This window comes from Haplochromis burtoni, unplaced genomic scaffold, assembly GCF_018398535.1.
Source record: "Haplochromis burtoni strain Fernald_Lab_line unplaced genomic scaffold, NCSU_Asbu1 Contig_152, whole genome shotgun sequence".
Classification (NCBI taxonomy): domain Eukaryota; kingdom Metazoa; phylum Chordata; class Actinopteri; order Cichliformes; family Cichlidae; genus Haplochromis; species Haplochromis burtoni.
Window position 1 is genome coordinate 64,378 of NW_024582513.1, and position 12,520 is coordinate 76,897.

Sequence of the window (12,520 nt, forward strand, 5' to 3'; positions counted from 1 at the left end):
GTTTTAATCATAAAGATAAACATCAAGCTGTTAATGAAATATTATTATTAATATCCAAGCTTTAAAAATGTCCTATACATGGGCGAAGTAAAAACTCTTAAAGTCTATTTAACGTTTTCTTCATCACAAACAAATGCTGAGTTTCACACGTCTGACTAAGTCATGGTGAATAACAGTTGCTTACATCAAAAAGTACCTGAAAACCAAAACTGAAAATGAGATCTACTCCCTAAAGAGCTGTGGTTTTAATTAGAATGACCTTACCAGGTTCCTCAAAATGACACCATGAAAACATAAGGAAAACGACGTTCTCACTTCTGTGGTGTGAAACCAAAGGGGCTGGTATGTGAACACATACATTCAACAGTGTGATAAACGCATATATATACACTGATCAAGAACGTTAAAGGAACTCTTAAATCACACATCGGATCTTAATGAATTAACCTCTTTCTAGTAGATGCACCGATGGTATAAATTTAAAAATCCTAGGTGATTTTCTGAAAAGTTGACCTCTGACATTAAGATTAAGGTCACCGGGATTCAAACTTGACCAAGATTTTTAGCAGCTGCATCCATGGTACCACTTTTAAAACCTTATGTCACATCTTTGTTTTCAATAGATTTTCAGAAAACTTGACCTCTGATGCTGATACGTAATGACTGATCGCAGTCTAAAATGAGGCTGTATTACAGTAACAGGACTAAAAAGCAGGCTCCAGTATATACTTGGTTTTGTTGACTTCTTGTGTCCAAGGCTCCCAGCCTTAGAGCAAAGCCCTGTTGTTACCAGCAGCTAAAATAAACTTAAAGCTTTCTGCTCCCGCTTTTCTAAAGACAGTTGGTGCTCTCGCAGAGTTTCCAGTCAAGGAAAATTACAAACCACAGTGTTACCACCTGTCTGTACACTCACAATGAAGGATCGGTACAAACTGTGCAGGTGTATATTTCAATGACACCAGCCACTCCACAGCTTGTGTTCCCAAAACATTAAAACTGGTCCACCCAACTAAATAATTACTGACGGGTGCCTCAGCCTTTTCACACCTTATATACAGATTAATTTTATTCCACCAAGAAAACATTGTCCAGCATACATACATACGCGGCGTTATGCGTCTCTTCAAATCACATTATCCACTGCAAATCTGACATTACACCGCTCTAACCCACTTAGTGACGAGCCGAGGCCTGGAAACCGTCTAATTCCACACACAGGCACATTTACATGCACGTTACAGTGCCGCTGTTCCATTATGTACTGAAAGCACCTGTTTAATCCACTGCAAGTATGACAGCGTGATAGTTCAGAAGCTGCAACTTTTCTGCTAATGTGCCCAGGCCACAGTCGCGGGGGCACGCGTCAGTCACTTACGCACACTGAGTCTAATTCAGACAAGTGATTCACAAAGTACAAACAGTGAGAAGCCTGACAATTCTCCGTTTAACAGCCATTTACATGTACCCTGCAAATGACGGAGAGCGAAATAAAAGATCTGCACACTGTCATTTGTGTCACCCACATCAGACTCACCAGCTTCTGGAACAAATGTCCCACGGTGACCTTCTCGTCCCACTGCTGGATGCTGGGTAGGAGGGCATCGTAGAACTCTTTGTGGATCTCGAAGATGTCCTGGATTTTGTAGAAGATGGTCTCTACCTGCTGGATGGTCAGGACAGGCTGAGAGGTCGTGGCTGTTGCTTTCAGGGGTCGCATGGGCTGGAGAGACAGGAGACTCAGGTAATAAGGGGGGCTGCCAAAACTCTAGCCTAAATTAGTCATATATAAAGTATGAGATTGATGAACACAGAAAATGTGTTAAAATCATCCCTAACATCTGATCAGGCCAACAAAAAGGACCTATTAGGACCAGTGCCAGAAAGGGAACGTCTAAATGCTTCACTCTGTGATAAGTATGTAATCTGAGCCTCTTTTCATCTGGGTGACAGTCTTCTCCTTTGTGTTGTTTGTACTCGGGCAGATTGCAGGCCAACTCAGTTAATCACAGTGATGTGTAGACTGGTCATGTTGGGCGTGCGTGGGGACAATGGCTCTGAATTACAGTGCAAACAGAAAGGCTTTTTACGTCAGCTCTCTAGGGCTAATCATGAGTCACCCTCCTACTGTATTAAGGCACATGAGACAGGTTGGATTATTTTTAAAAGCACCGACAATCAGTATGTCTGTCCTAGTCTATGTAAGACGGCAAAAGCAGTCGGCTGAAAATTCCTCATTAGATTTAACCAGAAAGTATTTGGAGACTAGTGGTCCTAAATTTCATCTCCTTGGTGGAAAATAATAGTCATCATATATCAAATCAGCTGGAGCAGCTGAGGTGATGTTTAAACATTTTTAATGAACCCATGTTTATATCAAGAAAATAGGAAAGAGAGACACTCTTGTGATCTACTTCCCAGGAAGATAATTACTTCCTAGACTGTTCCAAATTTATCACCGTAATCATCCACATTGATTGGGATCGTCTTGTTACTTGGTTGTCTTACAAAAACAAAAAAATAAATAAAATCATTACATTTACAAACTCTACAAAATATTCTTAGAGTAAAAAAAAAAAAATCCAGTCAAGAAGTTCAGAATAATGTTATTGTTTCAAATACCCTGGAGACGTGGAATATGATTATGATGCATTTCCAGATAAAGAAACATTTCTCTCTCTTAGGCCCAGAATGTGAAGAGCCAGTGTATGAAACCTGGCAGCAGGGGGGATCGGACCAGCTTATTAAGCTGTCTGATGTTGAAAGAATCCAGTATTTTGAAACACCGGGTTTCCAGGGATGCAGCCAGAGAGTAAGGTGTGACTATTCTGTTTGGAGCAAGTGTATTATTCTGCTGAAAGACATGAGAAAAAAAAAAGACATAAAAACAAACTGCCCCAGTGCCTGCTTTAGACCGCCTCTGAATGACTGAGGAAGTGGAGGAGGAGAGGAACAAACTTTTTATTGGTGGATCTGCGAGATGAGTCGTTGTGTTGTCACCAAGAGCTCAAAGGGAAGGAACTGAGAGCCTGACCAGATTTCAGCAAGTGTTAGTGCAATCATTTGTTCTTACTGACTAATTGAAGCGTGCGTGCGTGCGTGCGTGCGTGCGTGCGTGCGTGCGTGGGGTGGGGTGGGGTGGGGGGGGGGGGGTCTTTCCCCTGTGAATTTCCACAATAATTGTTGTGCACATTTGTATATCTTAATTTAGCATCTATCTGACTATAAATTGGCCAAAGTAGAACATGTGGCCGGATCAGCAGGTTGTGAGACATAGCGACTTAGCATGAGGAAGTGTGGTTGGTTAGCATTGCATTAAAGTGCAGCATCTGTGGTCCTGCTTTAAGTGTGGCCATCGACCACTAATAGCGTTCTGATAGTCTCACAGCTCACACCAATGCCTACAGCAGCAGCAGCACTCCAATGTTCACGCGGTTATATGAGCCTTGTTACATTGTTTCTGTTACTTGTCTGTCTTTGTCTGAGTGTCTCACCAGTAGCAGGGCCTCCAGCTGGTTAATGTAGATCTCCTCGCTGGCCAGGAATCCAGACAGCACCAGTCTCTTCATCTCCAGTCCTTTCTCGATGTCTCCCTGCAGGATAAAACAGACCTGGCTGTAATATGCTTTTATTCGCTTACATACACATATAGCGCACTAGAACACACACGTTCACCAAAAATCCTGTTATCGAGACTCGTTTCTGACTAACGGCACATGAAAGCACCCTGACTCTATTTCCTGCAATGGTGCCAGTGGAACAGTCACATCAGGTAAACACAAGATTGATACAAACAGTCGTAAGCGTAAAAGAATGCGCAACCTATTAGAAATCTTATGAAAACATCTAAGTATCTCATTTCCTCTGTAAAACTATTTGTGATGACTCCAGGCAACTGTTGCATTTTGACGTCAACGTCGGGGAAGTCAACATCCTATTGATGTCTGAGAAACACAGACCAAGGCACACTCATAGTGTACTGTTTACATTTTGTGGGAACTTATAATTAGAGCAAAATTACCAGGTTTCAAAAGAGGGACTTCAACATGATCACAGAAGACTTCATCTTTCTTCACATTATTCTCACTTTTGGCCGTTCCCTCGTCATAAAGGACTGCCCTGCTCCACATTTTATGATTTGGCCAGTGGGAATCGTATAGTTACTCCTGATACTAATGCAATACACAACAATGGCATAGTGATACAGTGACTCTGTGGTAGATGATACTTGCGTGACAATCAAAATGTCACAATATCTGTGTAGGTGAAGTAAAAATATTTGAAAAGGAATTATGGTTTTGTATACTGGACTGTGGAGTGCACAGGTGTATCAAACAGAAAAATGTTTCAAAGTTTCACTTTCAAATTGCTTTAATTCTTCAGCAGTTCGCCAGTAATGATCGGAACACGTACTATGAGAAAGAAAGGGGGGGGGCGGGGGGGGGTCATGAGTTTCATATGGTTAGCCAGCAGCATAACAACAGCAGTGGTTTTAGTGACGCCAGACTCGCAAAAGTATGCGACAAGTTTGATTAGCGTATGGACATATGCTCTGTTTTGTATGTTAATTTCATATTCAGCCATCCATGCAGCAATTCTCTTCCACTAAGACAAAGTAGGGTAGCCCATGCGGGGGGGCTGAAGTCTATCCCAGCTACCACAGGGCGAGAGGCAGGGTACACCCTGGACAGGTTGCCAGTCTGTCACTGGACTGTCACAGAGGCAGACAGCTGTTGACACTCACACAGAATCATTCATTTAGAAGCGACAATTAAGATAAATCCATTCACTTTAAAAATATGTTTTTTAAAGATATTTTTCTTTACTTTTAAGTTATCTAAGGTATATTGCATTGTATCTTATCTTAATAACCTTTTAGTACCATATCACCCCATTAGAGCACGTCGCTCTCGCACTGCAGGCTTACTTGTTGTTCCTAGAGTATTTAAAAGTAGAATGGGAAGGAGATCCTTCAGTTTTCAGGCCACTCTTCTGTGGAACCAGCTTCCAGTTTGGATTTTGGAGACAGACACTATCTCTACTTTCAAGATTAGGCTTAAAACTTTCCTTTTTGCTAAAGCATATAGTCAGGGCTGGATCAGGTGACCCTGAATCCTGCCTTAGTTACGATGCAATAGGTGTAGACTGCTGGGGGACTCCCATGATGCATTGAGTTTTTCCTTTTCAGTCACCTTTCTCACTCAACATGTGTTAATAGACCTCTCTGCTGAATCACACTTGTTATTTAATCTCTCGCTTTCTTCCACAGCATGTCCTTCATCCTGTCTTCCTTCTCTCACCCCAACAGGTCGCAGCAGATGGCCGCACCTCCATGAGCCTGGTTCTTCTGGAGGTTTCTTCCTGTTAAAAGGGAGTTTTTCCTTCCCACTGTCGCCAAAGTGCTTGCTCATAGAGGGGTCATATGATTGTTGGGTTTCTTCTCTGTATGTATTATTGTAGGGTCTACCTTACAATATAAAGCGCCTTGAGGCGACTGTTGTTGTAATTTGGCGCTATATAAATAAAATTGAATTGAATTGTGTTGCATACCTTATCAGTGTAGCTGGTTAGGTATACTGCTGTATTGACATTTTTCCTTTACTGAAGAGATAAATACCGATAAACTCCAGAAATTGGCATTTAAATACGACATGTGTGCCTTAAAGAAGGCCAGAGAACAGCTGTGAGACCAGAGATTAATTATTAATTCCACCAAGTCCTTACAATGATATCAGCACTCCAGGACTGCCCAGATGAGGAAGGAGGCATGACCTCATCATTTAACCCAATCATGGCTGACATGCACATTCCAACACTGATGTTGGAAATTATACTGCACATCAAGGTTCAGTATTTACCGTATGTGTTATAGTATATGCCATTTACACGTGCTGCTTTATTAAGAATGCTGAAGACTATAAAGATAACAAACACTTGCGATGTGATGACTGCAGAGGGCCTATTTTGAGGCCTGTCACACATTGGCAGTTTTTCCTCAGCTAACCGTGACAGTATAAAGTAAATCAGTCTGAGAGGCAGGGATGATTTCTATTGATCATTTTCTGTTGGTTAAATAAACTGTCAGGGAAGTCCTTACTGCCACTTACTTGCATTTACGTTAATATGAGGGATTAATGCAGCACGTGGCCAGAAATCTGTTTAGTTTAATCCTCTGAGCCTTTCTCTTTGCTCGTATTCTTTTAAAAGAACCTAAAGCTCAAAACTAAAGCCAGAAATGAGACACACTTGAAACTAAGAGAAAAATCTTTGATGTGATGTGAATTACTGCTGGTCAACATTTATTTTAAACACCGAGAGTGTCTCCAGTCACTGCGTTCTTATTAAAATGATATCTCAGAATAGCTGAGGTCTAAAATATGACATCATAACCTACAAAAGGTGTCCTGTCCTTTTGACTAACCAAAACGTTGCAGAAATATTCAGTTCATTTTTTTAAGTAACAAATAAGTGATAACTCAACGGAAAAAAAAAAAAAAAAGACAGGAAAAAGGAATATTTTCCCTCTGCTGTGTACAAAGAGCTACTGTGTGGCGAGAGGGCAAGACGAGGAATCCATGAGGTGATTTTTTTTTCCCACAGCAACCTGCTCTGTGAGTCACAACTAGGCTTTTCACACAGACAAACACTGCGTGCTTTCCTGCGTTGCCCTTTGCCCTCTGATAAAAGAGCTGATATCTTGAATGGGCAGAGAAAGTTTAAAGTAGCTCTGCTTTTTATCAGTTCATCTGCAGGGAGGAGTACACACAGAGGCGCACAAACACAGAAGTTAGCATGAGAAACAGAAAGCGGCCGGCTTTAAAAAGCAGCAGCACCGTGCACAGACATGCGCTGCAGAGTCACTGCCTCATCGGGCCACGCTGACACACCAATGGCTGTCACTCTCACACACTCTCTCACACACACACACACACACACTTTTGCAGCACAGATGGCTCTGAGAAGAAGCACACGTCACGTCACGCCACAAACACACCAATACACTGACTGGGATTTTCCATTTTGAAAGGCAGTATTGCAAAAGTGTGTACGTATGTGTATGTTCGTGTGTGTGTTTGTATGTGTGTCTGCGCGCGCTCTTTCTCCTCTGCATCCAGCTCCTCTCCAGCTCATGCCTCACCTTGAACTGCCTATGTGTCGTAGTGATGGGCTCCAGCTCCCCATCTCCATATTCAGACTCCTCCTCCTCCTCCTCCAGAACCCTGTCCAAGTAGCACAGCACCTCCTCCTCTTCCTCCTCCATGGTTCTGTCTTTCCTTTCCTTTCTTTCACCTCCTTCTCTCCTCTTTTCTGCCTCCTATCTCCTTCTACGGGGCCTGCCTGGACACATCAGTGTTTTCCCTTTAGATCAAGTCGTCTGGACACCGAAAGACAGAAAGAGAGAGGACCCCGCCTACTCAACCCCACCCCCTTCCTCTGCTGGGCTTCCTGGTGTTTGTGTGTGCTCTATATATGTGTGTGTGTGTCTGTCTTTGTGTGTGTGTGGCCACTATTCCACCTCAGTCGATGAGGTCTGCCCTCCCTCTACAGCCGCCCCTCCCCTCCCCACAAATGCTATCCAGCCACTTCCTTGATGGCTACAGACTCTTTCTGTTAGGGCTACGCTGGGAAAGTCAGTCGTCTCTTGTCCCTTATTTCTTTCTTCCGTTCTCTTCGGGGCAAAAAGCCACTTCCTCATCACACAAACAGTCTCGCTCTCTCACTCTCATCAGCGCACGCTACAGGGTTGATTTCTCTCCCTTTCTTTCTGTCCATTGTCTCTTTATTGATCTGCTGAAAGCCTTGGACGTTGAGCCAGGGCCAGCTAATGTGCTGCAAGCGAGGCTGATTCCAATTACAGGTCACATAGATCGCTGGGCACACAGTTATAGCAGCTTCAAAGGCAAAGCACAGAAATGATACACTAAAAAAAGAAGGAAAAAAAAACGTGTGCAGCAAGACAAAGACAGAAAATCAATAACTGTGGTTACTGGAAATAAAATGAAACCAAAAATATAAATAATCTGCATGCAAACACCCAAGTTTAAGTTGCTGCATATTTATGAATGAATACAATTCACTTCCCATGCCCTTTCACCCCGTTCCTGACCTTGACTTGTCATTTTAGAGGAAGGGACACCCCCAACTGCTCTATGAACCTCCTCCTTAATGTATATTTGTATTTATTTCGAGGTCAAAGCACAATCTGTCCTGATCTTGTCTTCTGAAGGAAAAGTATGATTTTAGAGCGTAATACAAAAAAAAAAAATAAAACAAAAAAAAAATTTAAGTTCAGTATTTAACTCTTAGTCGTGTTGAACACATGGAGCCGTCAGCCCTCTCACTTTAGCAGATGAAAGGTCTCTGCAAACTCAGCGGAAAGAGAACACGGCTGCACAGCGGTGTGTGATAAGAGCCACAAAATCTTTTAGCAGCAGCAGCATCACAAGTGACTTCTTAACAAGTAAGCTTTCACGGCAGCTCCTCAAATTCATTCAGGTGCTGAAAAGTGTAAATACACAGATGTAAAATAAAAAATGTTTTAAAGATGGCTGCAGACACTCCTGACCTCCACTGTGCATATAAACAATGATTTCAATTTGGATTCATCACTCAAAACGACCTGTTGTTATTGATTTGTTCTTGCGTAATGTGGCATAAATTAAACCATCCTTAATTTCCCTTCCTTAACAACAGCTTGTCGACATCCTCCATTACTTCTGATGAGGCTTCAATAAACAGTAGATGGATCAACTGAAGGACTGCATTCATCTCTCAGGTCCTGTGTCAGGCCTTTGCCACTGCTTGATTTTTTCCTGTTTCTTAAGAACATGACTTTCAGTTACTGTTCCTCTCCTACAAATATAGTTTTAGGTCCGCCACGTCTTCTTTGTTCCGCCGCTTGTCAAGTTTCCTCAATTTTATTTTAGGGACACTGCAAATCACACTGTGCAAATATGAAAATAACGTTTTAACTAATAGCTCTTTGGGAATTACCTCAGTGGTGCAAAAATACTATTTTGTGTCCATCAAACTATGCTGCCTTTGGCAATTTCACAGATTCAACTAAAGAAATGGGAACAATTGATGTGTTTCTGCCACAGGCTATTAAGTAAAGATACAATTTAAACCTGGCTCTTTGTCACTACTAACTCATTCGGTGAATAAGTGTTGTATTTATGCTTGAATGATTCACAAGTTAAAAAAACCCCGTCAAGAAGCAAGCAATGGAGAAAAACACGAGGAAACAAGGGATTTCTCAAGAATTTTGCACATCACCGTAGAAAAACGAATTAAGTCCTCTGATTATTATTATTATTATTATTAATAATAATAATAAGCTGATCATAACTCATCACTGAAAAGCTACTTTATACAAAACTTGAACATACAACTGTACACGGAAAACAGCTGAGCTTGTCTACGTTGAGTAATCTCATCCTAGCAGAGACGATGATCAGGGAAGAACTAAAAAGAAAACAACAATATCTTACTGACGATCCTCTGTGGCTGAAATCATTAATGTACCAGCACTATGAACAATTCATTTCCTATTTCTTATATTTTAAACACTCAAACCATTTTTCTGTTCTTATCCCAGCTAGCCACTAGATGGAGACACATCTTCATTTACATGAGCTGCCCTAGCTCAGAGTCACTCACAATTAATACAGCTGAATAATTCATCAATCAGCTCCATTGAAGCCTAACAAGACCACTGTTTATTTACAATACTGTGTTCATGCATGGATAGTGCAGTGATATTGCTTGGATCGAATGCAAGACAGAGCAGGCAGACTTCAAAGGAGACGGTAAAGCGAGTGGAAGGTCGAGACAATCCGGCTGTGGTAATTTATACGTTAATACAGAAAGAATATACGATCATTTGTGTTCTGTATGAATTTAAAAACAACATATTGATCTAAAGATGTAAAGCAATGCTGTTGTCATTGAGTATTTTGTTTTTCAGTGGATAAAAAGGCTGCTGACATGTGAATGAAATCCTACCAGCTTCTTTTTTTTTTTTCTCTGTGTCTGTGAGAAGGTCAGTTCAGGTCAGGGTCAACTCGGCTCCCGCTGAGCCTCCGTGGGCTACGCCCCTTCACACAGTCACGTTCTTTTAAGTGGGCACCGAGTGACAGTCATCCAAACACACATAGCCAGGAGGCATAAAGGGGGGGAGTGTGACGGGACTACAAGCCCTGAAACATGACGATGAACACATTCAGAAAATATTCTGAATTCTGAAAGCATCAGGAGAGCGTTCACATCAGCTGTTCTGAGCGATTTGTCAGACTTAAGTGTGAAAATCCACTGAAAACACCAAGTGTTTCATATTTCCAGCAGCAGATAATTTGGAAAAAAAAAAACACAGGAAAGACTGTCACCTACAGCATTCCTGTTCCAAATTATGCACTGTAGATAAACAGGAAAATTTTCAACAGATTGCTTAGACTTCCCTCACCCCCACCACCTCCGCCAGCTCAGTCGGTACCAAACGACTCACAGACCGGTACCGGTCCAAGGCCCGGGGGTTGGGGACCGCTGGTCTAGAAGGCTTCCTAGATGCCCGACCTGCCTCAACTGGGAAACAGGAATCTCATTTCTGCTGCTTGTATCCAAGACCTCATTCTTTCAGTCACTACTTAGAGATCATGACCACAGGCGAGGGCAGGAACGTAGATTGACCAGTAAATCGACAGCTTCACTTTCATGCTCAGCTCCGTCTTTACCACAGCAGACTGGTACAGTGACCACATCGCAGTGGACACCAGCCCAATCCATCCGTCAATCTCATGTTCCACTCTCCCCTTACTCATGAACAAAACCCCAAGATACTTAAACTCCTCCACCTGGGACAGTAACTTGTCCCAGATCCTTTGCAAACAGTAAATGTGAAATCCTGAGGCCATCACAGAAGAGACCCTCCACCTCTGGCTAGATATTCTGTCTATAAACACCATCAACAGAACTAGTGTTAAAAGACAGCCCTTGGTCAGCTTCCCACCCACTAGTCCACGCATACATTGCAGAGATGTGTCAGCCAGGACGGCCCTACAGCATCTAGAGCCTTCATGAACTGAGGGAAAATCTCACCCAACCCAAATGCCTGTCTAACTATATCAGTGGCTTCACCGCCGAGTCGTCCCCCTCCTCCCCAGACTCTGCTTCGAGTATAGAATACACTGAAGTGCTGCCAAACAGCACTTCAGTGTATTCCATTTATATTCAAGCTAGCAGACGGTTGCTGTCGTACCCCATCTGGGTCAGTGGTCATTTCCAACTGATGTGAATACACATCCTGCAGTGCGCTTCAGGGAGCTCCTGTGGCAAAATGTACACTGGGTCAATATCTGTGGCTAATATCAGAAAGAGAACTGGCAGCTCACGTCTTAAAGTATAATTGTTTCGGGTGAAACTCCAACCATTAATACCAAGAGAAAAACCTGGCTGAATGGCTGAAAACCTCATATTATCTTACAGTTCAGAATGCAAGAGCCACAAATGAACACTTCATTTAAACTGTGTCCAATATTTTTATATACCCAGTTATGTTTACTGGGTCGTGTGGTGAATGATCTTTTCTTCAACATTTTTTTTTTTAATATTTATCCAAAACCATGCTAGTCCATTCATTTTCTTCCACGTATTCAATTCAGGGTTGTAGGGCAGCTGGAGCCTACACCATCACCCCTCACAGGTCATCATCCCAGCTGTCACTGGGCAAGAGGCAGGGTACATCCTGGACAAGTTGCCAGTCTGTCACAGAGACAGACAACCATTCATGCTCACATTCACACGTATGGCCAGTTTAGCTAACCCATGGATGTGTGTGCAGACACGGGAGCACTAAAAACCTTTGTGCCGTGAGGTAACAGTACTAACCACCACGACATGCCCTAACTGCTCCCTTCTGTCAATAATTTCAATTACTAAAATTGGATGAATTCTTAAATATTACTTCCTAGTTGCACAACAATTGTTCTCCTGTAAAGTTAAATCACTTAATAGACTCCACAATAGGAATTGATCATCTATAAATACCGACATGCAAGGCTTTTATTTTTAATTTGGCAGCCTCCTCTGCACCGAGGAAACCTGTGTTACACACATTTCTGGAGAGATTTTGTGTCATTCTTCTGACAACTGTTTGGTTGCATTAACACTTTCAGTCTTCAGAAACTCTCTCCTCGGATATTCATCAGGATCACCGTTTTCCTGTGCCAGGCTTGCAGTGCTTCATTCTGATACTATATTGTAGCAGTCCTCACCAGGTTTATGTCAGTTATGCTGAACTCTGAACATGAACTGAGAAAATTTCTCTTGGCATTATTAACAAAGATTGTATCGCCAATCCTCTTTACACTCCTTACACTGCAAAGTGCTCTGCAAAGCCAGACTGCGTACCACACTGCTGGGCGAGTCACTTCAGGACAGCTACTGTGGCTCTGGCCAGATTATTTTACTTGTTTGTGATTTCATCTCAAAATCTAGATAGAAAAGTCGATTATTGCATGTCAAACTT

General features: G+C 42.3%; 1 protein-coding gene across 1 annotated transcript in view; it reads right to left on the bottom strand.

Moving 5' to 3' along the window:
* Window positions 1–12,520, bottom strand: part of abr (ABR activator of RhoGEF and GTPase) — a 124,347-nt gene that overhangs the window by 61,377 nt on the left and 50,450 nt on the right. Inside the window, exons 3-4 of the mRNA XM_042224829.1 lie at window positions 3,492–3,590; window positions 1,535–1,720 (exon numbers count right to left, since the gene is read on the bottom strand). Coding sequence (XP_042080763.1) covers window positions 1,535–1,720; window positions 3,492–3,590 — 285 coding nt within the window. The remainder of the gene's footprint in view (window positions 1–1,534; window positions 1,721–3,491; window positions 3,591–12,520) is intronic.